Genomic DNA, 27,140 nt, shown 5'->3' with positions numbered 1-27,140 from the left:
CCGCGCGCCCCTTCCCCGCCCCCTACCTCGCGCCGGGAGGAGCCGCGGAGCCGCGACGCGATTGCGGGACGGGGACGGGGACGGGGACGGGGACGCGGGGGGCGGCGGGCCGCGCCGGCCATGGCGCGGGCGGGCGCGCGGGGCCGGGCAGGGCGGCGCGGGCGGTGCCGGCGGGGCGCGCTCCTCGCCTTCGCCGCCTGGGCCGTGGGCTGGGTGCTGGCGGCCGCGCTCCTGCTCCGCGCGCACCCGGGCGTCCTCTCCGAGCGCTGCACCGACGAGGAGAGCCGGCGCATCCTGGCCGCGCTGGTAGGTCCCGTCGCCTTGCGTCCCCGGGGGGGCGTCGCATCCACCCTCCGCGCCCCGGCGAGCCCGCCGAGGGACTGAGGCGTCGCGCGCCCACCTCACCCGGGGGTTCGGGCGGCGCTGGCACCCACCCGGGTCGTAGGGTCCCAACACGCGCACGGATGTCGGAGGCGCACAACCGGGTCTCCCGAAAGGGGATCGGTCCAGTAGTGCTCTGGGGGCGCGCGGGGTGGGTCTGCCCCGCTTTCGCCAAAATTGGTTCCTTTGTTCCAGGACAGTCTCCCCTTCCGATTCTCCCCCGCCGCCCCTGATCCCGAGTCCGGAAGAAAGTTTGCGGGTTTGACCCGAGTCTCCGTGCCGCCCTTGGGTGCGCGCCTCCCGCGTCGGGCTGCTGGGCTCGGGGCGGGCGGGGACCGCGCCTCTGTCTCGGGTCCCCAGCGCTCTTATTCCCCACCCGCGCCCTCGCGGTTCTCTTACTCCACCTGGGATCCCCTCCCCCACTCGACAGAGCCGCTGCAGATGGGTCGGCCCCCGCCTCCTCGCGCCCCAAAGCCCGTGGGAACCGCGGCAGGCCCGCGGGGGGCGGCTCGGACCCGCAGACCGCTGTCCGGGTCTCGGACAGCAGAGTCTCCCGACGCGGAGAGCCCGAGAGCTCGCACCCAGCATCTGCTCAGCCGAGCGGACTGTTAGGGCGAAAAAGAATTACTGGCTCTTGCATTTGCTGCGTGTGCTGGCCTCAGGTGCTGTGAATAAAATCCTCGTCCTTAGTTGGTTAGAGACGCGACTCTCCGAGTCCTTCCCTTTGGTGCGGAAGATTTTGCGCATAGGAGACAATAAGGGTAGGGATCCCTTTCCAGGAAAGGAGAAGATAGCAGTAAATACTCTTACACGATTTCTTCTTAAAGTTTTTTATTTTTGTTTTTTAAATAGAAATTGGGTCTCAGTATATTGCCCAGGCTGGTTTCAAACTCCTGGACTCAAGCAATCCTCCCGACTCAGCCTCCCAAACTAGTCCTCTTGTGTAACAGGTGTGAGCCACCACGCCCGGCCCTTTTACATGATTTCTTAAGTGATTTTTCGCTTCCTAAAATAGGGAGTATTTAAGCATTTTGTTTGAAAAGTGATCTACTTTCTAAAAAAAATCTTTGAGAAACACGTGGGAAGTTTCCAGTCCAATTGCTTACATATGGGTGGACTTTTTGAGAGTGTAGATTTTCAAAACGTGGATGCATCGTTTCTTTAAATAAATGATTTTTTTACAAAGTGAGATTGGAAACATTAAGCAAATAATGAGCCATATATACAAGAGAAAACACACCATGTTCCCTAACTGAACGTGGCATGTGTCGTTCTGAATTGACCATATGTAGGTGAGACTCTCATAGAATCCCTCTATCCACCCTCTTCCACTGTTACACTGAAGTTCTGTCAAAGACCAGGCTGTCCATGGCCCTGGCCCCTGGGAACCAAGGCAGGGAGCGCTCATTTTTAAATGTAAAAATCCTTTTCAATTATAAAGATTTTTCCTTGGCCTGGGGGTTGGGGGGAGGGTGGTGATTGACTAATTACAGTAAACCAAAATTGATAGTTTGGCTAGGCTGGAGTGCCTATTTACAAATTGAATATAATACTCTTTTAGATTAAAGTAAAAAGCGAGCACCATCTTTCATTTCTATACCTTTGGTTAAGTGGGGAAAAGCCTAATGGAAATTAAATAGCCTAATATAATTTAAGTAATTGCTAATCATAACTTTCCCAGCATTCTGGGTTGTAAATTAAAACCAATTCTGTTTAGAGACTTTGCCAATTCGTCTTCAATGGGAACCATATGGAATCGTTTTCCGACCGACAGAAAGCTGAAGAGATTGGCTGTGCCCCCAAAGGCCCTCAATCTTTCCTAGTGCCAAAAGAGTGATTTAAAATGCCGCATCCGTCTCCCTAAAAGTTTATCTGACGACGTCTCAGGTGGATTGATGGTTTGCGGAGCCTCATCTGCACAGCTAGCCCCGCTAAAGTTTCTTACTCCTCGCACATTCTCAGAACCTCTTTCTCTGCCTCTGTCCTTTTCTCTGCCTCTGCCCCTGCCACATCCCTGTGTACCATTTTATTTCCTTCTTTTCTTTTCTTCTCTTTTCCTTTCCTTTCTTTCTTCCTTTTTTTGAGTCAGGGTCTTACTCTGTTGCCCAGGCTGAAGTGCAGTGACACAATCAAGGCTCACCGCAGTCTCAAACTCCTGGGCTCAGGCAATCCTCCTGCCTTGGCCTCCTGCATAGCTGGGACTACAGGCATGTGCCACCACATCTGGTTAATTTTTGTGCTGAGACAAGCTCTCGCTGTGTTGCTCAGGCTGGTTTCAAACTCCTAGACTCAAGCGATCCTCCTGCCTTGGCCTCCCAAAGTGCTGGGATTGCAGACGTGAGTCACCGCTCCCAGCCTTGTCTACCATTTTCATTCTGAGTCTGCCATGTGAGAGCAACGCAGCACCCTGGCCTAAGTTCTGCCCAGGAAATGCTAAACTAGAACAGGGTTTAAATACAGTTCCAATCTTCACAATCCTGATTGCCGGGCCGAGTTGCCAAGCAGAGGTTGGCATTGTAACTGGAGCTGAATCAAGTCTCTGTCTCTCAGCTCCCTGGCACTTTCCGATTCATCCGCCTGGCTTTTATCTGTAATAATAAAGCTGATTGTTATTTTTCTGACTGGTCTCCAGACTCTCATTAGACTCTGAATGCTGGAGCATAGAGGAAACCACTTTGCCAGCTGAGCCAAAGGGAGACTTTCTGGCAGAGCCAAGGAGTGGCGGTGAATTCCCCAACCTTGGTGGTGGCTGCTAGTGTTCCCAGTGGGTGGTGTTGCTGGCCAGCCAGGGAGGTTCTACCAGGAAATAAAGGAGTAAGATGAGAATGCATAGGAGCTGGCCAGGGTGGGAGTCAGAGGTCTGCAGCTTTTCCCCAGCCCCCACTCATCTCCTGAGGGAGCCAACCACACCCCATGGACTGGAGGAGAGTTCCGAGACAGCCGGCCAACTTGAATTGTTCCAAAAGAATCCAGTCCTGCGTCTTTGAGCTTTTCCTAGTCAGACTCCATGGCTCCTTCTGACTGTGGCTTTTCAGCACATACTGTACTCAAGAAATCGAGGCCAGGCATGGTGGCTCACGCCTGTAATCCCAGCATTTTGGGAGGCCAAGGTGGGAGGATCACTTGAGCCCAGGAATTCAACACCTGCATTGGCAACATAAGGGGACCTAGTCTGTACAAAAAAATTAAAAAAAAAAAAAATTAGCCAAGAGTTATAGTGTGGGCCTGTGCCCCAGCTACTCAGGAGACTGAGGTGGAAGGATCGTCTGAGACCAGGAGGTCAGGGCTGTGGTGAACCATGATCCTGCCACTGCACTCCAGCCTGGGCAACAGTGTGAGACCCTGACTCAAAAAGAAAAGAAAAGAACACCCTTGTGACTTGACTGTGACTCTCCAGCCTTGCTTTTCTGGTGAGCCCTGTCAGGAGGCCCGGCCAGGCTGAGGGGCCTTGGGCCGTGCTGGACCACAGGCTCGCCTGGCTTCTTGTCTTGCAGACTGAGCACTTCACACAGCAGCCGGAGACGCCACTACTGTTTTCTGATGCTGCTTTCTCTGGGCAGGTGCCATGCTCATAGTTGCCCGGTATTTTTTCATTGAATTCCCTTAACAACCTTGGCGAAGTATTTTGCTTTTAGGGTTCCCATTTCCCAGAAGGCAAAACTGAGCTCTAGGGAGGTAAAGCAACTTGCCTCCTTCACACAGTTAGTGTGTTGAGGAAACAGGATGTGACCCTGTCTAGTCCGATGGCAGAGATGCCACCAACAGTAACTGGCTTCTCTCAGTGAGGAATCCCTAAGTCACAACAGTGTACTTAACCCTTTCATAGCATCTTAGAGACCTTCTACAAACCATGTTATTCAGAAGGCTTACCTGCCCTTTTTTTTTTTTTGAGACAGGGTCTCCCTCTGTCGCCCAGTGGCAGGATTCCAGCTCACCACAGCCTCTACCTCTTGGGCTCAGGTGATCCTTCTGCCTCAGCCTCCCGCATAGCGGGATTACAGGCATGTGCTTCTGCACTTGGCTAATTTTTTGATTTATTGTGGAGACGAATTCTTATCAAATTGCCCAGGCTGGTCTCAAACCCCCGGGCTCAGGCAATCCTCTTGCCTCAGCCTCCCAAAGTGCTGGGATTACAGGTGTTAACCATTGTACCCGACTAGAATTCATTTTTAATAGGGCAGGCTTCTCTTTGCTGTGATAGAAACTGTCAAGTTCCCCGATGATACTACAGCACACCAGGCACATACCCAGAGAGATTTCACAGCAGCGAATGACTCTTTCCTTGAGTGCTGGGCCACATTCCTAACTAGACAGGAATTACAGGGGGAACGAGCTAATTGTGCTGAGATCCTGTGGTGCCCAGCATAACTGTTCAGGAAGGAATACCAACATCAAATACGAATATTGCTAACTGTGTGGGAACTTAATGTTCCTTAAAACAAAACACACACACAAAAGAAAACCTGGCCATTTGACATGACCTCTGAGACCTCATGGACAGTTTCCTAGACCAGAGTGGACAGGTTTTATTTTTGCCTGAGAACTGTGTTATGAATTGGAAAGAGACAAAGCCACCGTCACAAACAACACCTCTTACGAGGACTGGGATTGATCTGGTGGGAATATGTCTTTCTGTGTGTATACACATGGCTAGGAGCAATCGAAGTCCCCTGTGACTTTAAAGTCACAAAACACACCAGAGTTAACCATGGTGAGGTTTTAGCTTGTTTTTTCCCAGTGGTTTTCAACTTTGATACCTGCGGATTTTATATGCACACGTATTTGGGTACAGAAATATACTTGGCTTTAAGCTGATGGTTAGGAACTTCTATGCAGAGAAAAGTCTGATATTAAAAATGGACCTAAGTAACTTCTATTGAGTTTAAAAATTGCTGCTTCAACTGGAAGCTGCTAATGAAATAATTCCACTATTGTTTCTAGTATGATGAAAGGTTTTTTTTTTTTTTGACTGGGTCTCACTCTGTTGCTTAGACTGGAGTGCAGTAGCACAATCTTGGCTTATTGCAGCCTCAAGTGATCCTCCTGCCTCAGCCTCCCGAGTAGCTGGGACCGCAGACACACACCATTACACTTGGCTAATTTTTACATTTTGTTGTAGAGATAGGAGTCTCATTACATTGTCCAGACCGGTCTCGAACTCCTGGCCTCAAGTGATCCTCCTGCCTCAGCCTTCCAAAGTGCTAGGATTACGGGCCTGAGCCACTGCACTCAGCAAAAGTTTTAAATTATCTTTTCAATTTGCAATTTGTACATTAAGTAGACTGCTTTTTAACTGGAGTAAATCTCTCTCTGCGTTTAGCAGGCACAGACATGCTAAAAGATCCTGCAGTCTTACTTTATCACTGGTAACAGCCACAGTGGATGAATTTTACATCCTCCATCAGAAGGGTAGGAACTGAAATCCAATACTTCATCATAAAGGACACCAAGAAACACCTTTGCAATATTACACTTGTATACAGATGGTCCCAGACTTACGATGCTTAGACTTAGGATCTTTTAAATTCATGACAGTGTGACAGCAGTGCACATTCAATAGAGAGAACCCTATGAGTACCCTTACAACCACTCTGCTTTTACTTATAATACAGTATTCAATAATTCATGAAATAGTCAACGCTATTATAGTTAGGCTTTGTGTTAGGTGATTTTGTCCAACTGTGGGCTAATGTAAGTGTTCTGAGCAATTTTTTTTAGTTGAATTCTCACTCTGCTGTCCAGGCTGGAGTGCAGTGGCAGCTAATGGCTACCGCAGCCTCGACCTGCTGAGCTCAGGTGATCCTTCCACCTCAGCCTTCCAAGTACCTGGAATTACAGGTGCACACCACCATGCCTGGCTAACTTTTTGATTTATTGTAGAGACGAGGTCTCACCGAGTTGCCCAGGCTGGTCTCAAACCCCTGGGCTCAGGTAATCCTCTCGCCCCTGTCTCCCAAAGTGCTGGGATTATAGGCGTGAGCCACGGCACCGGGCCTGAACATGTTTAAGGCAGGCTAGGCTAAGCCATGAGGCTTGGTAGGTTTGATGTATTAAATGAATTTTCACCTTACAGTGGGGTTATTGGGACATAACCTTATTGTAAGTTGAAGAACAGCTGTCTACTTTTTACTGTGTGCTTTGCTTTCATCTAAATGTTCAAGGCACAAGGCAACTGGGATACTGCAAAGCTAGGTTATAAATTTTAGATCTCATTTTCGGTAGCTGGTTGTGATGTGGTTACACTGCTCCACTTTTTTCTTTTTGAGTCAGTGTCTCACTCTGTCACCCAGGGTGGAGTGCAGTGGCACGACCACAGCTCACCATGGCCTCAACCTCCTGGGCTCAGACAATCTCTCTGCATCAGCCTCCTGAGTAGCTAGGATGACAGGGATGTGCTACCATGCCCAGCTAAGTTTTTGAGTTTTTGTAGCAACAAGGTCTCGCATGTTGTCCAGGCTGGTCTCAAACTCTTGGGCTCAAGCAGTCCTCCTGCCTCGGCCTCTCAAAGTGCTGAGATTACAGGCATGAGCCACCACGCCTGGGCTGCTCTACTTCTTGTCCTTTCTGACACCCAGCGTTGCAGTAAGGAGCCGGCTTCTAAGCCAATGTGCTGATCTTCAGAAAAACGGCCAAAATCCTTAGACTGTGTGCCAAATTCAACAATTATGCCATTCAGAATGTTTTGCAACTCCTGTTTGGAACTGCTTTCCAAATTTGCAGGGGCAAATCTCATGCAGATTGCACTTTGATTTCTGTTTTATTTCATTGATGTGGTGCAGTGTTTTGTGTGTGTGTGTGTGTGTGTGTGTGTGTGTGTGTGTGTGTGTGTGTGACAGGCTCTCATTCTGTCGCCCAGGCTGGAGTGCAGTTGGCATGAACATGGCTCACCACAGTCTCCAATTCCTGGGCTCAGGTGATTCTCTTGCCTTAACCTACTGAGTAACTGGAACTATAGGTGTGCACCACCACACCTGGCTAATGTAAAAAAATTTTTTGTAGAGATGAGGTCTTGCTATGTTGCCCGGGCTGGTCTCAAACTCCTGGGCTTCAGACTCAGCTTCTCAAAGTCCTGGGATTATAGGCTGAGCCACTGCGCCCGGCCACGATGCAGTTTTGTATAAAATACAATGTGGGAACCCAACTCGGCATAGCACTTGAATGGCCATGATTTAATGAGCCCTGAGGTTGTGGCAGGGGCACAAGAATTCCTCCTCCGGGGTGGAGCCAGCTTCCTGGTGAGGACTGATTTGACTCCAGCAGAGTAGGAAGCATGTATGTCAGACGGAGACACAGGGAAATTGCATTTCTGATGAAACGCCCAGTCCGTCCCACAGCTGCTTGCTTTAACTGTGTTCTCTACTCCCCTGAAATGTCTATGGTTTTCTTAACACAGAGTTCCTTTGGAATGCAGGGCCTTTGCACAGGTTATACCCCACAACTCAACTACCCTCTCCTTGTCTGCTAGGCAGACTTCCAATTCCTCTTTCAAAATTTAGCTTGGATGCTTCTCCTCCAGGAAGAAGACCCCCTGGTCCCCCCTCCCGTCATTACTAGGGCTGATAGGGTGGAGAGAGAGCTAGCATTGAGGGATACCACTGCACCGCGGGCCAGGCACTAGGCTAGCACTGTGCTTCTGTGACCTCGTTTAGCCTCCTGAGTCTCCCACGACACAACACCGTTGTCCTCATTTTACAGACTTGGAAACAAGCCACACAGCGAGCCAGGGGCAGAACCCAGAGGCGAACCTGGTCTGTGCCAAAGCTAACCTCACTGTGCTCCTATCACCTAAGAGTTTTGAGGGGAGTCCCCTCTGCTTTGCGAACCCCAGAGCCTGGTGGCTGTCATGGATGTAGTCCATCCACGCCCATGTGCAGCTGGGCTAAGTGAGGATGGAAAGCGGGAGCTGTTGATTTAGGGGTGGTCCAGTCCCGATCCTGGTGGAATGGAGGTGGCTTCTTGGTCCACAGGTGTCTCTCACAGCTGGTGGTGATGATGGCTGCAATTCAGATAAGAGGAGTGGGGGCCCTGATAGTCACAAGTGACACTTTCTTCAGTCCCCTGCTCACAGGCAAATGGAGAACAGTCTAGTGTCTTGCCTTACAGGCTTCTGTCCTGGGTCTCCTCTCTCGGTCGCAGCCTGGACTAAGTCTCTGCTGCATGTTCCCTCCCAGCACTGAGTGTCCCCTGCACATCCCCTCTGCAGCTCTGAGGGACCTGGAACTCCCAGCTCAGATCACACCTCCTGCCACGCCCAACATCTGTGGTCTGCGGGCTCTCTCCCCCTTTTTCTCTCTCTCTCTCTCTCATTGGAGTCTCATTCTGTCTCCCAGACTGGGGTACAGTGGCACTGTCATGGCTTACCACAACCTCAAACTTCTGGGCTCAGGTAATCCTTCTGCCTCAGCCTCTCAAGTAACTGGGACCACCGGCATATACTACACCCACCAAGTTTTTTCTTTCTTTTTTTTTTTTTGGTAGAGATGAAGTCTTGCTATGTTGCCCAGGCTGGTTTCGAACTCCTGGGCTCAAGCAATCCTCCCTTCTCGGTCTCCCAAAGTGCTGGGGTTACAGGCATGAGCCACTTCATCCAGCCACTTGCTGTCTTTCTTTCTCAATTGTGTTCCGTACTTTATGAGAAGGCACTTTTGATTAAATTAAAAAGGTGATGACACTATCACGTGTTGTTGGAATTGAATCAAACCATTTTGGATATCATACAAGGTTGTTTTTTTTTAATTTATAAAGAAACCAGGAAACGATGTTTTGCATTTTCGTATCATAGTGGTGTGAAGCTCAGTAAATATCAGCTAAAGTAGGGGGATAAAACCCACAACAAGTAATATGAGCAACCCATACAATTTCTGGCACCCATATCTTCTCACTCCTTGGCTGCCCAGTTCTTCACCACCCCTCCTCACTTTGTCTCTTGGGACTATCTGGGAAGGTCTCAGAGCAGCCTGGCTGCTGCTGTTCTCTTAAGAAACCGGCATGGAAACCATTACAAGCATGGCCTGCTAATACAAAGGGTCCTGACCCTTCTATGCTCATTTGTTGACCCCACGCCTTGGAAGAGTGTTGAGTTAAAGCCAAAGCATGGCATTTTACCAAAATTCTAGTAAATTTCAAGATGCACACAATTCAAAGTGTGTTTAAGCTGCTGGTGGTATGTGTTAATATAGCTTCCTCATGGGTGTGGGTTTCCAAAGACAGAGAGCCAGCCCTGGGAAACAGAGTGGCATGACCAGCTCTGAGATCAGGTTCTTGACTTTTTTTTTTGAGTTAGAGTCTCACTCTGTCACCCAGGCTGGAGTTCAGTGGTACAATCCTTGCTCACTGCAGCCTCTACCTCTTGAACTCAGATGATCCTTCTGTCTCAGCCTCCTGCACCTGGCTAATTTTTAAATTTTTGCCTGGCTAATTCTTAAATTTTTTTTTGTAGAGACAAGGTCTTTGTTGCTTAGGCAGGTCTTGAACTCCTGGGTTCATCCAATCCTTTGCCTTGGTCTCCCAAAGTGCTAGGATTACAAGTGTGAGCCACTGTGTCCAGCCAGGTTTATGACTTTCTATCTATAGATCTTTCTCTCGCTCTCTCTCTCGTACTTTTTTATTTTTATTTTTTTGAGTCAGAGTCTCACTCTGTCGCCCAGGTTGCTCGACCTGCTGGACTCAGGCAGTCCTTCTGCCTCAGTCTTCCAAGTAGCTGGAATTATAGGCCTGCGCCACCATGCCCGACTAATTTTTTTAAAATTTATTTATGGTGGAGATGAGGTCTCACCCAGTTGCCCAGGCTGGTCTCAATCCCCTGGACTCAGGCAATCCTCTCACCTCAGTCCCCCAAAGTGCTGGGATTACAGGTGTGAGCCACCATGCCTGGCTTTTATCTACAGATCTCTATGGCTTGAGTCATCATGTTTACTAAGTGTGACCACCTCTCCCTATGATATACACAGATCTAAAGCCCAGTGGCTGGCAGGATCCCCTCAGTAGGAAACCAGAGGGGTCAGCTCAGACATCTTGCTTTGGTCTTTTAGACTGTTGAATGACCTGAAATTGTCCTGCAATTCTAGATCAAGATACTTCTTTAAAGTACTTGGCGTACTTGTTTTTTTGAGTTGGGGTCTCACTTTGTCTCCCAGGCTAGAGTCAGTGGCACTGTCATGGCCCACTACAGCCTTGACTTCCTAGGCTCAGGTGATCTTCCTGCCTCAGCCTCCTGAGTAGCTGGGACTACAAGTGTGCACCATCACGCCTGGCTAATTTATTTTTTATTTTTGAAGAGACAAGGACTTGTTTTGTTATCCAGGCTGGTCTTGAACTCCTGGGCTCAAGCAATCCTTCTACCTCAGTCTCCCAAAGTGCTGGGGTTACAGGTATGAGCCACCGCACCTGGCCAGTACTTATTTTTAATACGTACTTTTTTATTTGAGCCACTAGTCTGCAGTGTTTATAGAGGTCCCCAACCCCTTATCTAACTTCTTGGTGCCAGGCATGTTTAAAATTTAAGTGTTTGGATGTTCAAAAGATAATATGGCACATATACTTTATTTTGCATTTGGGGCAGTGTCAGTAATCAAGTAAGTTAATCATTCTGCAGCAAAATGGGTTCAAGTTCACACCAAGTTGAATATACAGAGACTATAAATAGCCTTACATCTTTTCTGTTGGGTTTTGACACCGCATGGGGCCAAGTGAGTCATGAAAATCTCATAGTTTTCGAGCTGATTTGAATAGGAAGTATTTATATGTTCAGACACTGGAAGTACAGTTTTTTGACTTTAAGGAGCTGCTGTCATCTGTTTGGGTTGATAAGCTGTCCTACACCACACATCTGGCCAGTGTTTGGACCATATGTAACCACCTACCTGGATGCTAGTGCAGGGCCCTCCTGTGAGGCCATGCACCCATGTGTACCTGATGTTGTCCACATCCACTCCTCATGGGGCTTGTAAAACCACCATGCCAGGCAGGCAGAGCAGATGTGATGCAGGGAAGGAGTTTGAGGCCCAGAGTAGTTAGGTGCCGTTCTCAGGACATTGCAGCATGGTTGGGAATCCATGCTCTCTGGCTTTGGTCCAGTTCTTTGTCCAGGGCACCAGGCAGCACATTGGCCACAGCTGACCCTTCCAGGCAATTTATAATAAGTGGGGTGAGAAAAGGAATTCGAGGGTTTTGGATTTATCTGTCACTTTGGAAGAACTGGGGTGACTCTTGTTTTACATGCTTGAAAGTTCTAGGATGCAAGAGAAGCCTTTTATCTGCTAAGGTGGGAGGAAGATTTTTTTGCGGGGGGCATGGGTGGAATTGAAAAATATATTCACCCTTAATAGTTGGTCCAGAGGGCTTCCAAAAAAGATTTTATTTTATTTTATTTTATTTTTTGAGTTGGAGTCTCACTCTGTCACCCAGACTGGACTGCAGTGGCTGCTCCCGGCCACCACCGCCTCGACCTGCTGGGCTCCAACGATACTTCCACCTCAGTCTTCCAAGTAGCTGGAATTACAGGCGTGTGCTACCATGCCTGGCTGATTTTTTTTTTTTTTTATTTATTGTAGAGATGAGGTCTTGCCAAGTTGCCCAGGCGGGTCTCGAATCCTCCGGTTCAGGCAATTCACTCACCTCGGCCTCCCAAGGCACAGGATTACAGGCTGAGCCACCAAGCCCGGCCCCAAAAAAGATTTTAAAAAGAGGGGAGAATTGTCATCCTCCCTCTCTCCACACTGTACACTTCTCCCTTTCCCCTCCATCTTACAGGATTGTCAAAATGGATAGTCTTAGGGACTTTGCAGTGTGGTGAGAGGGTCACCAGGTCCCCCAGTGGCTCCATCCTAAGGTCTCCAGAAGTTTTGGAGAAATGCCCCATCTGAGGCTCCTGGATGGGCTTCTTCACCAGCGCCCAGAACACTCCCTGTGCGTCTAGAATGCAGCTAAGTAGCTCCTGCCTGATTTCTTCTCTCCAGTTCACCAGCCATGCGTGCTGCACTTTTTGCTGGCTGGTTTGTTTTTGTTTTTTTGAATCAGGATCTTACTCTGTCACCCAGGCTGGAGTGCAGTAGCACAGTCACAGCTCACTGCAGCCTCAATTTTTTGGGCTCAGGTGATCCTCCCACCTCAGCCTCCCAAAGTAATTGGAACTACAGGCATGCAGCACCACACTTGGCTCATGTTTTGTTCTTTTTTTGTAGAGATGAGGTCATGCCATGTGGCTCAGGCTGGTCTTGAACTCCTGGGCTAAAGCAGTTGTTTCACCTTGGCCTCCCAAAGTGCTAGGATTACAGGCATGAGCCTGTAATGGGATTACAGGCATGTGCCCAACCATGAGCCCTGTTCTTACTCCTACACCCTCCAGCAAATTCTCCTTTATCTAACCCTCCTAGATTAAGAGGCTATACCATTTCATGTTGAAAACAGTAAGCTCAAGAAATGTGCCTGCTGGAAGAATCATAACTGGGGTTGACCCTGAGGGCTGGGAAGGGTCCCAGGGTCCCATCTGCTGAGACTCGACTTAATTCTTCACAGAGGTGGGCAGTAAAACTCTCTGGGTGACCGTAAAGTATAGACAGAGTTGAGAGCTGCTGTCCAATCCAGCCCCTTCATCTGACAATTTTGTGGCCTAAGGTTTCCCCAGGACCTCCCAGTTGGACAATGATAGTCATGCTTTTGTCCTGCACGTGTCCTGATTGTGAAGACCTGTCTTAGGCCTGACTGAGTAACATAATGACTGTGAGATGCATTTTTTTTTTTGAAACAGGGTCTCATGGCTCACCACAGCCTCAACCGCTTGGGTTCAGGCAATCCTTTCTTCTCAGCCTCCCGAGTAGCTGGGACTACAGGCATGTGCTACCATGCCTGGCTAATTTTTGATTTTTTGTGGATTTGAGGTCTCGCTATATTGACCAGGCTGGTCTTGAGCTCCTGAGCTCAATTGATCCTCCCTTCTTGGCCTCCCAAAGCACTGGGATTATAGGTGTGAGCCACCATGCCCAGCCAAGATGCTCTTTTAACTCTCCCCTCATAACTCACTGACCTGAATGGCTTCTGCTCTTCACTTGCGTGAGGTTTCTCTCAACAGCTGGCTTCTAAGCATCCCCAACCTGTCCCTTTCCCTGTCCCCAGTCTGTTATGACTGACTGCGCCCTTCCTTCCAGTGCCAGGACTACCGGGGCGGCGCACTCTCTGGAGACCTCTGCGAGGACCTGTGTGTGGCTGGGAAGCTGCTGTATCGCCGCTGCCTGTACTACCACAGGGGCAAGAAGGTGCTTCAAGTCGACTGGGGCGGCCGGCCTGTGGTCCTCAAGTCCGAGCAGGAGGCCTTCTCCAGCTTCCCACCCCTTGGCTTGTTGGAAGAGGAGGTGGAGGAGGGAGGCCAGGACATTTCTGAGGCAGAACTCCTCCTGATGGTGGCCGGAGAGGTCAAGAGTGCCCTGGGCCTGGAGCTGTCAAACAGCAGCCTGGGGCCGCTGTGGCTGGGCGGGCGGGGCCCCCGCTGGGGGGGGGAGCTGGCCAGCCTGTGGGCCCTGCTGCAGCAGGAGGAGTACGTGTACTTCAGCCTGCTGCAGGACCTGAGCCACCACGTCCTGCCCGTGCTGGGCTCCTGCGGCCACTTCTACGCGGTGGAGTTCCTGGCTGCAGGCAGCCCCCACCACAAGGCCCTCTTCCCCCTGGATGAGACCGTAGGTCCCTCTGGGGATGGCCCGGGCCAGGTCAGGGCCATCAGCGACATCGCTCTCAGCTTCTTGGACATGGTGAAGCACTTCGACAGCGATTTCTCCCACCGCCTCCACCTCTGTGACGTCAAGCCTGAAAACTTTGCCATCAGGAGTGACCTCACGGTAGGTGGGGGAGGTGGGTATGTTTGTGTGTGGAGGACAGGGCCCTGAGGACTGAGTGCAGAGAAATAAGAGGGTTTCTGAGCTCCTGGCCTCCGTGAGCACACCACTCTGTGACACATATAACTTTTTCCAGTACTTTTTTCTTTCTTTCTTTCTTTGTTTTTTTTTTTTGGAGTGGAAGTCTCACTCTGTTGCCCAGACTGGAATGCAGTGGCATGCTCATGGCCACCACAGCCTCAATCTGCTGGGCTCCGGCGATCCTTCCGCCTCAGCTTTCCAAATAGCTGGAACTACAGACGCGCGCTACCATGCCTGGCTAAATTTTGATTTATTGTAGAGATGAGGTCTCACCAAGTTGCCCAGGCGGGTCTCGAACCCGTGGGCTCAGGCAATTCACTCACCTCAGCCTCCCAAAGCTCAGGATTACAGGCTGAGCCACCGAGCCCGGCTTTAGAGATGAGATCTTGAACCCCTGGGCTCAGACAGTCCTCTCACTTCCACCTCTCTAAGCGCTGGGACTACAGGCGTGAGCCACTACACCTGACTTTTTCAATACTTCTTTTCTGGAGAGGTTCTAGTTAGTTTCCATTCCATGGGTAAGACTTCTTGAGGGACAAATAGAGTTCTAGTGCCTTCCATAAGGGAAACACCTACCCAGGTAGATATGAGGGGGAACCCCCCGAAAACAGGAATTATCATTTGGTGGGCAAGACCCTTGTAATACAGGCTTCCCCCTGCTAGGTGAGTGTTCTAGGAATCCTTCAGCATTGTACGAGCTAGCATTGTTGTGAGAGACAATTTGCTGAAGAAACGTCCCAAGTTGTGGCAAACAGGTGACTGGTTCTTCTATCATGACAATGTACCTGTCCACACCTGAGTGTTCCACAGTTTTTGACCCAAAACAGCCTGACCCTCATGCTTCCCTATTCACCCGATCTCAACCCTGAGTGACTTTTTTGTTTGTTTTCCTGGATGAAAAAAGTCCTCAAGGGGAAATGTGTTGCTGATGTGAAACAAAAAATGGCGGAAGCACTAAAAGATACCAAAATGGATGAGTTCAAAAACTGTTGTGAACAGTAGAAAAAGCATCTCAATAGGTGTATTGCATCAGATAGAGAGTATTTTGAAGATGACTGATGTTGAAACACGTAAGAATAAATACACAACTTTTAATAAATACATTCCGGACTTTTTTGGGCCCCCCCCATCTATATCGGACACTGCACCGCTTTGTAGACTTTGTAAGTTGAGCAGCCTGTAGCCTCAGATGACTCCCATCTGCCAGATCCCTTCGTTTCAGGTGTTAGCAAAAGAATGGAAGGCTGAGGCGGAAGGATCGCCGGAGCCCAGTAGGTCGAGGCTGCGGTGGCCGGGAGCGGCCACTGCACTCCAGTCTGGGCGACGGAGTGAGACTCCGACTCAAAAAAAAAAGAATGCAAGGAACATGTGCCTCTTGAGTGGAGTTTGGATGAAAGGAGCCCAGAGCAGCAGGCAGAGGGCCGGGCAAGCATTGTCCTCCTGGGGCTGTTGTTAAGTACTGAGCTCAGTGGCTGCTCAGGACTTATCTGACAGTATCCTGTTGGACAACTCTGTTTAACTTACTGAGCTCAGAAAACAATTTGCAGGAGATAGGGAACTACAGAGCATGATAGAAGGATGGACTGTGGAGGCTGCTTCTACAATGGCCTGGCAAACTGCCCATGCTCTATGACAATGTGTAACTTGCTCCAGTCCTTTTTTTTTTTTTCTGAAGAGGTTCTAGTTTCCATTCCATATGTAAGACTTCTTGAAGGACACATGGAGTTCTAGTGCCTTCCGTGAGGAATACACCTGCCCAGGTAGATATATCTGCTACTGTACCACTTTGTAGAGGACAGATGCATTTTATCTCCCACTCTGGGCAGTGTAGCCACATGAGAAATAAAAGGTGGAGAAGAGGCGACAGAAGGGACTTTAGTATTTTAGTGTAAGAGAATCCCCTCCCCTTCCCCCATCTAGACTAAAACCAGCACATTGGATTAATGCTGCTCTGATGATCTGAGTTCCTTAATGTTGATGTGTCATTGCCTGGGATCAGGTGCTGGGACCACCCCACAGGAAGTGGTGGCAAAATTGGCAGTGACATGGGTGTGAGACAGTCGTTGGGGAAGGACCTGTGCTCTGGTCCCCCACCTGCTACAACAAGTTCATTCTCACACTGCCAGAGCTGACAGGTGAGCGACCAGACCAGCTTAGCTCCAGTCACCTTGGCATGCTGGACAACATGGGGACTGGCTCACGGAACGGTCATGCTCTTCATCTTGATTACAAGAGAAAGGGCCAAAAAGAAGGAACCATCCCTGCAAGCCATGGGCCTCCATAGCAGGTGGCATAGGAGCAGCATAGCCTTCTGACAGCAGCTTGAAAAAATATCAAGAAAACTTAAATTTGACTTCAGTGTAAATCCCTTCTCTAACCAAACCTTTGTTCCTGTGAAGGACATCATAGCATCTTGTTCTCACTGCTTTGTCCTAATGCCTTGTTCCTGGCTGCTCTGGAGGGCCCGACAACTGGGAGTGACTCAAAGTGTGGAGGGAAAGAGTTGGAAGGTTCTGGAAGGTTTCAGGAGGGTCTGTGTCTCTGGAAGAGCCCAGTCTGCAATACCCTGAGCTCTACATTACCTCCCAGACACTGTTCTGAGCTGTGAGGGGTGAGGATGCCCTGTGGTGGGATCAGTTTGTTTCTTAGAGCTGAGATGAAATTCGTTGTCTAGGCCAAGGCTTCCCTACTTAATGAGCAGGAAGGTCCACATGTGACCACCTGGCAGTTGTGGGCCAGGTCTCATCACCCAATTGCTCATTTGTCCTTCCAGTGGGTGTTACTGAGTGTCGGGTGGAACCCAGTAGGTGCCACAGAGTTGAGGGGATTGTGAGGTTGTCTGCTTTCTCGGTGGCTCAGCCTGTAATCCCGCACCTTTGGGAGGCTGAGGTGAGTGGATTGCCTGAGCCCACGGGTTCGAGACCCGCCTGGGCAGCAAGACCTCATCTCTACAATAAATCAAAAAAATCAGCCGGGTGTGGTAGCGCATGCCTATAATTCCGGCTACTCGGAAGGCTGAGGCGGAAGGATCGCTGGAGCCCAGCAGGTCGAGGCTGCGGTGGCCGGGAGCGGCCACTGCACTCCAGTCTGGGTGACAGGATGAGACTCCAACTCAATAAAATAAAATGAATAAATAAATAAATAAAAAGAAGGAGATGGGGCTGATGGGGTTTAACGGTGAGGAGGGCAGTATCGGACCTTTCATTACACCCTTGATGATCCAGTTACTGGTTTGTGTGATCCACCCAAGTTGTTTCGCCAGCATTTTGCTCGCAATTGGCACAACATATTTGCTCAATGAAATAATGACCATGCACTCCTCACCCTAGATCCAAACTGTTTTTTGTGGGCTGGTACTGTGCCACACCCAGTTGTTACCTCTGCTGCAGCCTTGGCTTGGGTGAGGATTGGTGGGGGTCGGGGCAGGAGGATTCCCCTTCATCTGTTCTGTAATTCTCCATCCTTCTTGCGGACACTGAGGTTCAAGTAGCTAATTTTATGTTACCTAGGATTTTACAACTTTCTTTTCTTTTTTTTTTGAGTTGGAATCTCACTCCATTGCCCAGGCTGGAGTGCAGTGGCACACTCACGGCCACCCCAGCGTTGTCCTGCTGGGCTTAGGCAATCCTTCCACCTCAATCTTCCAAGTAGCTGGAACTACAGACACACACTACCACGCCCGGCTAATTTTTGATTTATTGTAGAGACGAGGTGTCGCCAAGTTGCCCAGGCTGGTCTCAAACCCAGGGGCTCTGGCAGTCCACTTGTCTCGCACTGCCAAAGTGCTGGGATTACAACTTACAAGTGAAAACCAGTAATATCTATTTACCAGTGAGTATGTTAGAAATGCAAATACTCAGACTCCTCCCCAGACCTTCTGAATCTGAAACTGTGGATGAGACCCAGCAATTCGTGTGGTGAAAGCAAGCCTTCTAGGTGGTTCTGATGTGTGCTTGAGTTTGAGAACTGGTGAGTCCCAGGGTCCAGTGGGTGGGTCCTGCCTTCGTGCCAGGTTTCAGTTTTTTGTCCTAGTGGAAGGAACAGCTGACTTCCAGGTGAGGTGTGAGAACATTTTTCACTCATCTGCAGGCCAGATGCCCACCTGCGCGTGCTGAGAATTTATCCAGGGGTTGGAAATGAGTAACTAGGAACCATCATGACTTCGGGCCCCATGACTATTGCCAGAAAGAGCTTCTTTTGAACAGATGATATGCTTTCCCGTTCCAGAGCCACACTTTTCAGTAAAGAATGAAATCATTCTCATCCATCTTTCTATTCTGATGCCAGGAGAAAGCTTGAAGAAGATGAGACAAGTTAGGTAATTTCGCACAGGAAGGATTCTATGATTCTCCTGATATTGAAAAACATCATGCAGGTTTCTGTCTCTCTGTCTCTCTTTCTCTCTCTCTCTCTCTCTCTCTCTCTCTCTCTCTCTCTCTCTCTCTCTCTCTCTCTCTCTCTCTCTCTCTCTCTCTGTGTCTTTTGAGACAGGGTCTCCTTCTGTCACCCAGGCTGGAGTGCAATGGTATGATCATAGCTCATTGCATCCTTGACCTTCTGAGCTCAAGGGATTCTCCCACCTCAGCCTCCTAAGAAGCTAGGACTGCAGGCATGCACCACCATGCCCAGCTAATTTTTATTTATATAATTTTGTTTTATTTTTAGTAGATGCAAGGTCGCATTATTTTGCCAAGGCTGGTTTCAAATTCCTGGGCTCAAGCCATCCTCCTGCCTCAGCTTCCCAAAGCGCTGGGATTATAGGTGTGAGCCACGGCTCCCAATCCTTTCTGTGTGCTTTGATACTGTTCCTATTTTAGGTATGTAGGGTTACATTTACAGGAACTGTAATCCATTCCAGACCATACACTAAAAATGAAAAAATAAATCTGGCTCTCACTGTGAGATAAGGAAACAATCAGAAATTGAAAGAAAAAGTTGCACAGAGCCAAATGTTTAAATATTGGGGCCTGGGGAAGGCTTGGGATATTGCCAGAAACTATTGAAAGAAGGATCTTGTAGCCCTAATAATAAATTATAAAGACAATAGATTCATTAGCATAGTCTTTGTTCATTTTCAGTGTATTAACCAGGATAAATAATGAATCAGCAATTTGTTTTGGTTAAATAATGAGATAGAAAAGATTATTTCAAATGATAAGTTCTGTTTGCTATGCCTGTATTAGTAATGAGTCAAGGCCCCTTGAATAGGGAAAAGGTCTATTTCTTTTTCTTTTTTTTTCTTTCTTTTTTTATGAGGCAAGGTCTCACTGTGTTGCCCAGACTGGCCTTGAACTCCTGCACTTGAGCAATCTGCCCACCTTAGCCGCCCAAAGTTCTGGGATTATAGCTGTGAGCCACTGCGCCCAGCCTTATTTCTTTATTTTCATTATTCTCCACATACTGTGAAAGAAATCATTCTCTCTCCTGCTCTGTTTTACTAAATAATCCCCAAGAAATGTTATTGCCTTCAGCATCAATTCTGAATGAAAAACAAAAACTAAAATCAGGGCACATGCCTCCCAATGCTGCATAAAACTGAGGTAGAAATGAACGCCGACCAAAGAAACCCTTTTTTGAAACGCCACCACAGGGAGACGGAAAGGCTGCTATCTTGAGGCTGACCTGTGAAGGCTTGTGAAATGCCACCGACTCCATCAAACTCATAAACTTTCCTAATAGCTCTTTAATACCTTGAAGCTATAAACGGCTTGAGTTGGGCAGATTCCAGGTTCTCTGAGGTTTGAGCTCATCTTTTTTCTGTTGTATCCAGGTGTTGGAAGAAAATCTGCATAATTTGGAAGTTATTCTTTTTCTGTTTTTGAAGTCTATTTGGTTTGATGCCAGGAAGATAAATCTGAAATTCCAGGGGTCCTCAAGTTCGCCAGCTGACAGTGGGACTCAGCAGTTGATCCTGCTAGATAAGGGTCTCTGCACATCATCCTCATTTGAGAACCTTGACATTTCTCCCCACTTCCCATCTGACTGGTCAGCTGGAAACCAGTTGACTCAAGTAACAGACATGTCAAAAGTGAAGACTCAAGGCACCACCCGCAACAGTGTCACCATCATACTGTGTGCACATGGCTTCCTTTTGTCTGCTTGGTTTTTGTTGTTGTTGTTGTTTTTTGAGTTAAAGTCTCACTCTGTCACCCGGGCTGAGTGCAGTGGCACGCTCACGGCCACCGCAGCCTTGACCTGCTGGTCTCCGGCAATCCTTCTGCCTCAGTCTTCCAAGTAACTGGAACTACAGGTGTGTGCCACCACACCTGGCTAATTTTTTCATTTATTGTAGAGATGAGGTCTCACCAAGTTGCCCAGGCTGGTCTTGAACCCCTGGGCTCAGTCAATCCTCTCACCTTGCCCTCTCAAAGTACTGGGATTACAGGCTTGAGCCACCATGCCCGGCCCCTTTTGTCGCTTGTATTCATGGGGTAGATTATCTGTGTTTTATAGCTTTTATAATCCTGGCCCTTGAAGGCCAGAGATTAAGGTAGTAAAGCAATGAAGGGAAGAGTCATTTATAAGACATTTCAGAGGATCTACTTTTATTCATTTTTTATTTTTATTTTTGAGTCAGGTCGCTCTCTTGTCATCCAGGCTGGAGTGGCATGATCACAGCTCACCATAGCCTTAACCTCCTGGGCTCAGGCAATCCTCCCACATCAGCTTCCTGAGTAGCTGGAACTACAGGCATGCTCCACCACGCCCAGCTAATTTTTGGACTTTTTTGTAGAGATGAAGTCTTGCTATGTTACCCAAACTGGTCTCAAACTCCTGTGCTCAAGCAGTCGTCCTGCCTTGGCTTTCGAAAGTGCTGAGATTACAGGCATGAGCCACTGTGCCTGGCCTCAGAGACTTGACTTTTAAAGCTAGAAAATGTCTAAGGTGAGAAGTGATACTTGTGGCTGTAGTTCCAAATCATAGGCTTTAATTAGTGACGACAAAGTTTCTTTCTGCAGTCACAGCCTTGGAATGCGATCTGTGATAGTTGCTTGTATAAAAGAAAACACCACAAATACTTGCAAATGCTTTGCGGGAAGCAAGACACTTCCCGTGACGTAGCCTGGGCTTTTTGCTTTGGCTGGTGGGAGTTCCTTGATCACCTCTCTCTGGACAGCAGCACCCACAAGATAGGACAAAGAGCCGTCAACAGTCTGCTGAGCCCACAGTGGCCCTTTGATAGTGCTGTGCTGTTTTGATTACAGGTGGTGGCTATTGATGTGGACATGGCCTTTTTTGAGCCTAAAATGAGGGAAATTCTGGAGCAAAATTGCACGGGAGATGAAGATTGCAATTTCTTTGACTGCTTTTCCAAGTGTGATTTGCGAGTCAACAGATGTGGTGCGCAACGCGTCAACAGCAACCTGCAAGTAAGCAGTGCTGCCATGGCGGCCAGGGTGGGGGAAGAGTTGGTTTTCTCTGGTCGTTTCTACCCTCTAGCACTGCAGATCCCCTTGGCAGAGTTGAAGGTCAACCTTTCCAGGCCATCCCGCTCAATGTGGTCAATAAGGGCAGGGCCATGGGGAGCGGGATAATCATGTGTTCTTTGTTAATCAACAGTGATACTTGTTTTTCCTGGGGTTGTTGGTCAAGTGATCCCATGGAGTCTCATGGGAGGATCCTTCAGCAAAACCGGGTGCTGGGATGCCTGTACCCAGGGCTCCAACCAGCATCTACTTAATCTCCCTCTCCCTTTCCCTCTCCCTCCTTCTCCTCCCTCCTTCTTCCCTCTCTCTCTCCTCCCTCTCCTCCTACCCCACTCTCTTACTCCCCCTCTCCCCATCTTCCCCTCTCTCCCTCTCTCACACACACTGAGAACCCAGAGACTAATCCTTCAAGAAACAGTTCTCCCACTCTAGGCTCTTAGGAGGGTGAGGACACATTGGAGGAGGCCATCCCAGGCCTCTGGAAGGACCAGGAAGTGTCAAGCCCACCTCTACATGGCCTGGCTGCGAGGCCTGCCAGCATGCTCCTACTTTCTAATCCTTCTGTCCAACCCACACCTCCAGGGGGCCTGCACCATAACCCAACCTCCCTCTTCTCCCTACTACTCTTCACGGGTCAATGGGAGCCCAGGGTAGACCTGAGGCGGGAATTAGATCAGAGATGCCAGAGGAGCACAGTGTGGTCCTACGTCATTCATGGCAGGGACTGTTTTGGGGAGGACTGGAAGGCTGTGTTGTTACTCTGGTAATCCTTGGCCAGGCCAAACAAAAGCTCCGGATCAACCACCCCAATGTCTACATAAACTTCCTGGCTGAGTTCTGGAATCACTGGCTATTTCCACATTAAGGAAGTCCAGCAATGAGGGAGCCTTTGGAGGCGTCTCCAGCCCAAACTCTTGAAGTAATTAATTTTTTTTGGTTAGAGTCCTGCTCTGTCACCAAGGCTAGAATGCAGTGGCATGATCATAGCTCACTGAGGCTTGAACTCCTGGGCTCAAGTGAGCCATGAGCCCGCCTCAGCCTCCCAAAGTGCTCGGATTACTGAGCCACTGCACCTGGTCCCAGCCTCTTTAATTTATTAAGGACTCCCAGCCTTGGCGGGTTCTGTGATGAAATAATTCTTTTTGAGCTGTGGGAACAAGGTGATTTTCACTGAATCATTCACCACCTTGTGAGCCCAGCCCATGAAATGGGAACACAAACACTTGCCCTTGGCAGCATAATGAGAGACTAAGGTTACACCCTTAATATAGAAAGGGTTTTTACAAATTCATTAAGAGGCAAGAGAAACACAAAGAAAATTGGCAAGAGAAGAACAGTTACTAGAAATACATAAACGGTGAACTCCAAGTGGCCAAACAACTTGGAAAATTATTTGATCTTCCCACTCGAAGTCATGCAAATTAAAATCCAATGATAGTAAATTTCACTTACCAATTGGGAATAGTCATTAAAATGCAATTAACTGACAGTTGAGGCTTCAGGGAAATAGAGAAGGTTCTATATTGTTGACATGATGGTAAATTTTCTCTCTCTGCAAAGGGTGTGACCGTTAGAAATATGCATGCTCTTTAGCTGAGCAACTTTATTTGTGCACATGTTTGATTATTGCCTTTGAATAAATGAAATTACACTTTCTTTACGTATATGAGAAAATATGAAGCATTATTGAGTAAAAAAAAATGCAGGCTACAAATCAGTATTTACAATATGACCCTATTTTTGTTAACTAATATATGCTTGAAAAGATAGGAAACAAAATGTCAGAAGCAATTATTTTAGATGGTAGGATTACAGATAATTTTCTTCATCTTGTAAATATTTTGTTAATTTTCTCTTCTTCCTTCCCTTCCTTCTTTCCTTTTTAGTTTTATTACTTATTTATTTTTTAATTTCTTTTTTTATTTTAAAGATGTAGGGTAGAAGTCAGGATTGAGTCAGTTTCTCTCTCCTTTCCTATCTTCCCTCCCTCCCTTCTTTTTCTTTCTTTTGTCAGAATTTCTCTCTGTCACCCAGGCTAGAGTGTGATCACAGCTCACTGCAGCCTCAACCTCCTGGGCTCAATCAATCTTCCTGCCTCAGCCTCCCGAGTAGCTAGGACTACAAGCATGTGCCACCATGTCTGACAAATTTTTTTATTTTAAAAATTTTTTTGCAGAGATAAAATCTCTCTATGTTGCCTAGGTTGGTCTTGAACAAGTGATCTTCCAGTCTCATCTTCCCAATGTGCTGGGATTACAGGCATGGGCTACTGCGTCCAGCCTGTTTTGTTAATTTTCCTTTTGAACTTAAAATCTTACTGAAAAAAAAAATCCTTGACCAGCATAAGTTGATTTGCACATCAGTGAAACAGAATAAAAATATTTCAGGAATAGACCCAATGTTATATGGGCATTTAGCCTGTGATTAAAAGGGCATTTTAGAGCGGTGGGGAACTGGATTATTTGCTGAATGTTGCTAGTAAACTAAGTAGCTGGGCACAGCAAAGGATGTGTTAACTTTCTGTTTCACTCTTTACATCAAACTAGTGTCCTGATGGCTCAAATATTACACATAAAGATGAAATCCTTAATCTACCAGAAAAAAACTGGGAGAATTTAAAATATTGTTTCACTGTAGTTGTGCCTTTGTAAGTACAAAACAAAGCCATAAGACAAACAGTTGACAAATTTGATTTTCAGGAAAAAAATCCACATTGGTGAAAACAAATTACCAGAAAAAAAAAGAGGGAGAACACAAATTTAAATGTTAAATGAGAAAATCTGCAACATATTTGTACTTCCTCTTACAGACCAGGTGTGTGGGTATGGACGGAGGGCATCCCAGCTGCTAGAGTCCATGTGTCCCCCAGGACAGTCTTTGCCAAGGCTACACCACTTTCCAGAGACAGCATCTAGTGACTATGGAGTGGAGGGGTAGGGCTGACACCAACCCAATCCCTTTAACTCAGGAAGGGATGACTTTGCAGGGTTCTCCTGGGCCCCACATACCTACTTCCTCCTCTGTCCCTGGAGTGTTTCTCAAGAAGGGTCCTCAACAAGTCCCTGGATACAAACCTCCCGCTTAGAGTCCACTTCCACTTCCTAGGAACCAGACTGAAGCAAGGGGCTAATGTCTTTCAGATATAAAGAGTGCCCACAAATTAATACCAAAAAAAAAAAAAAAAGAGCTGGGCATGCTGGCTCACGTCTATAATCCCAGCACTTTGGGAGGCTGAGGTGAGAGGATTGCCTGAGCTCACAGGTTTGAGACCAGCCTGGGCAATGTGGTGAGACTTCATCTCTACAATAAATCAAAATATTAGTTGGGCTCAGTGGTACATGCCTGTAGTTCCAGTTACTTGGAAGGCTGAGGTGGAAGGATCCCCTGAGCCCAGCAGGTCGAGGCTGCGGTGGCCGTGAGCGTGCCACTGCATTCTAGCCTGGGCAACAGAGTGAGACTCCAACTCAAAACAAATAAACAAACAACCCCTCCCCCCCAAATAAAAGTAAATACCTACAACCTGATAGAAATCTCGGCAAAAAATATAAACCTGACCATTCATTGAAAAGGAAGCACAGGCTAGGCGCAGTGGTTCATGTCTGTAATCCCAGCACTTTGGGAAACTGAGGCAAGAGGATTGCCTGAGCCCAGGGGACCAACTTGGTGAGACCTCATCTCTACAGTAAATCAAAAAAATTAGCTAGGTGTGGTGGTGTGCGCCTATAGTCCTAGCTACTTGGAAGGCTGAGGCAGACAGATCTCCTGAGTCCAGAAGGTCAAGGCTATGGTGACCGTGAGCATGCCACTGTTCTTCAGCCTGGGCAACAGAGTGAGACTTCGACTCAAAAAAAAAAAAAAAGAAAGAAAGAAAGAAAAAGAAGCACAAATAGCTTTCAATTCAAGAAAAATGCAAACTAAACCATTCAGCTATCTATTGGCAAAATAAAAGTATCTGTGACACCTGCATTGGTGAGGCCATGGGGGAACATGCATTCTTGGATACATTGCTGGGGAGTGTAAGTTGGTACAACTTTTGTGAGGTCCATTTAACAATATCTATCAAAGCAAAAAGTGCACAGATCCTTTGACCCAGAGATTCCATTTCTAGACATTTCGTTACATGCATAAAATGAAAATGACACATATGTAAGATATTCATCGCAGTGTTGTTCATAATAGTAAATGTTGGTAAATAACCTCAATGTCCATCAACAGGGGACTAGTTATTATTATTTTTATTATTTTTTGATTCAGGGTCTCACTCTATCATCCAGCCAGAAGTGCAGTGGCACGATCAGGGCTCACCACAGCCTCCAACTCCTTGAACCCAGGAGTTCGAGACAAGCCTGGACAACATGGCAAAATCTCATCTCTACAAAAAATAAAAAAAATTAGCCCGGCATGAGAGTGCACGCCTGTAGTCCCAGCTATTTGGGATGCTTAGGTAGGAGGATCGCCCAAGCCTGGGAGGTCAAGGCTGTGGTGAGCCATGATGATGCCACTGCACTCCAGCCTGGGAAACAGAGTGAAACCCCTGACTCAACATAAATAAATAAATAAAAACAAAACATTTCAAAAGCTTCTTCAAAGGACCTTAGGCCTGCAGTCTTTTCCCTCAAATATACCTTTATCTTTACTTAATTTTTTTTTTCAGATGGCACAAAATGTTGTCAAAACATTTCTTCATGAGCCTTAAAAGGCTATAAGGGCAGTGGCTCACTACTTCTCCCTCACGTGCCACTTGGCCCTCAGGACAACCATGCCTGGTGGCCATTGTGGTTCCTACCAGCCTGTGGATAAGATAGCCTTTCTTCAGGTGATGACCACAGGCTGGCCACCCTCAGGCCTGCAGAGGGCTGACTCCTTACTGCATGTGACTTCAGCTCCCCTTTCTCTTCAGAAATGTATTCAGCCCTTTTTGAAATGTTGCCCAGAACTTTCTCCAACTCCAGTGGGGCTAGAAATGAAACTTTCTGCCTCACACAGAGGTAGCCTTCTCCTCTCTGAGGTGTCGTTTGTTCACGGTGCTGAATGGTTTAGTTTCCGGAAGGGAGAGCACTTTTCAGAATCAGGTAGTCTCTGGAGTGTCCTCCCTGAAGGACAGGGGGTGTGAGAGAAAAGCAAAAGTTTGTTTAATAACCAGTGGTGGAAGCTTTGAAGGATGACTTGCTGCCCTGAAGTAACCGCCACCCCTTCTTTCCCTCAGGTCATCTGTGACAAAATATTCCGCCATTGGTTCTCCTCACCTCTGGAGAGCTCTGCCATCTCCTTCCAGCTTCAGCTGAAGTTACAGGAGGCAGTGCAGGAGTGCGCAGATCTAGGTGGCCCCGCCAGGGACTCCTGGAGAGCAACCCCCAGTGTGTTCTGGAAGCTTCGCCGGCTCCTTCAGGCCACACGGAGGGAACTGCAGGAGGTGAAGCGGTAG

At 48.0% G+C, this 27,140-nt stretch overlaps 1 protein-coding gene across 1 annotated transcript; it reads left to right on the top strand.

Moving 5' to 3' along the window:
• Positions 1-105: 105 nt before the first annotated feature.
• FAM69C (family with sequence similarity 69 member C) lies at positions 106-27,140 on the top strand. Its single transcript, XM_008073935.1, has 4 exons — positions 106-306; positions 13,527-14,210; positions 21,494-21,658; positions 26,922-27,140. The coding sequence occupies exons 1-4, from the start codon at positions 121-123 to the stop codon at positions 27,138-27,140; spliced, it is 1,254 nt and encodes a 417-aa protein (XP_008072126.1). The 5' UTR covers positions 106-120.

This window comes from Carlito syrichta, unplaced genomic scaffold (assembly GCF_000164805.1).
Source record: "Carlito syrichta isolate Samal-C Ts95f unplaced genomic scaffold, Tarsius_syrichta-2.0.1 Scaffold316215, whole genome shotgun sequence".
NCBI lineage: Eukaryota > Metazoa > Chordata > Mammalia > Primates > Tarsiidae > Carlito > Carlito syrichta.
Note: the sequence above shows the minus strand (reverse complement) of the source record. Positions and strands in the feature narration are given on the sequence as shown.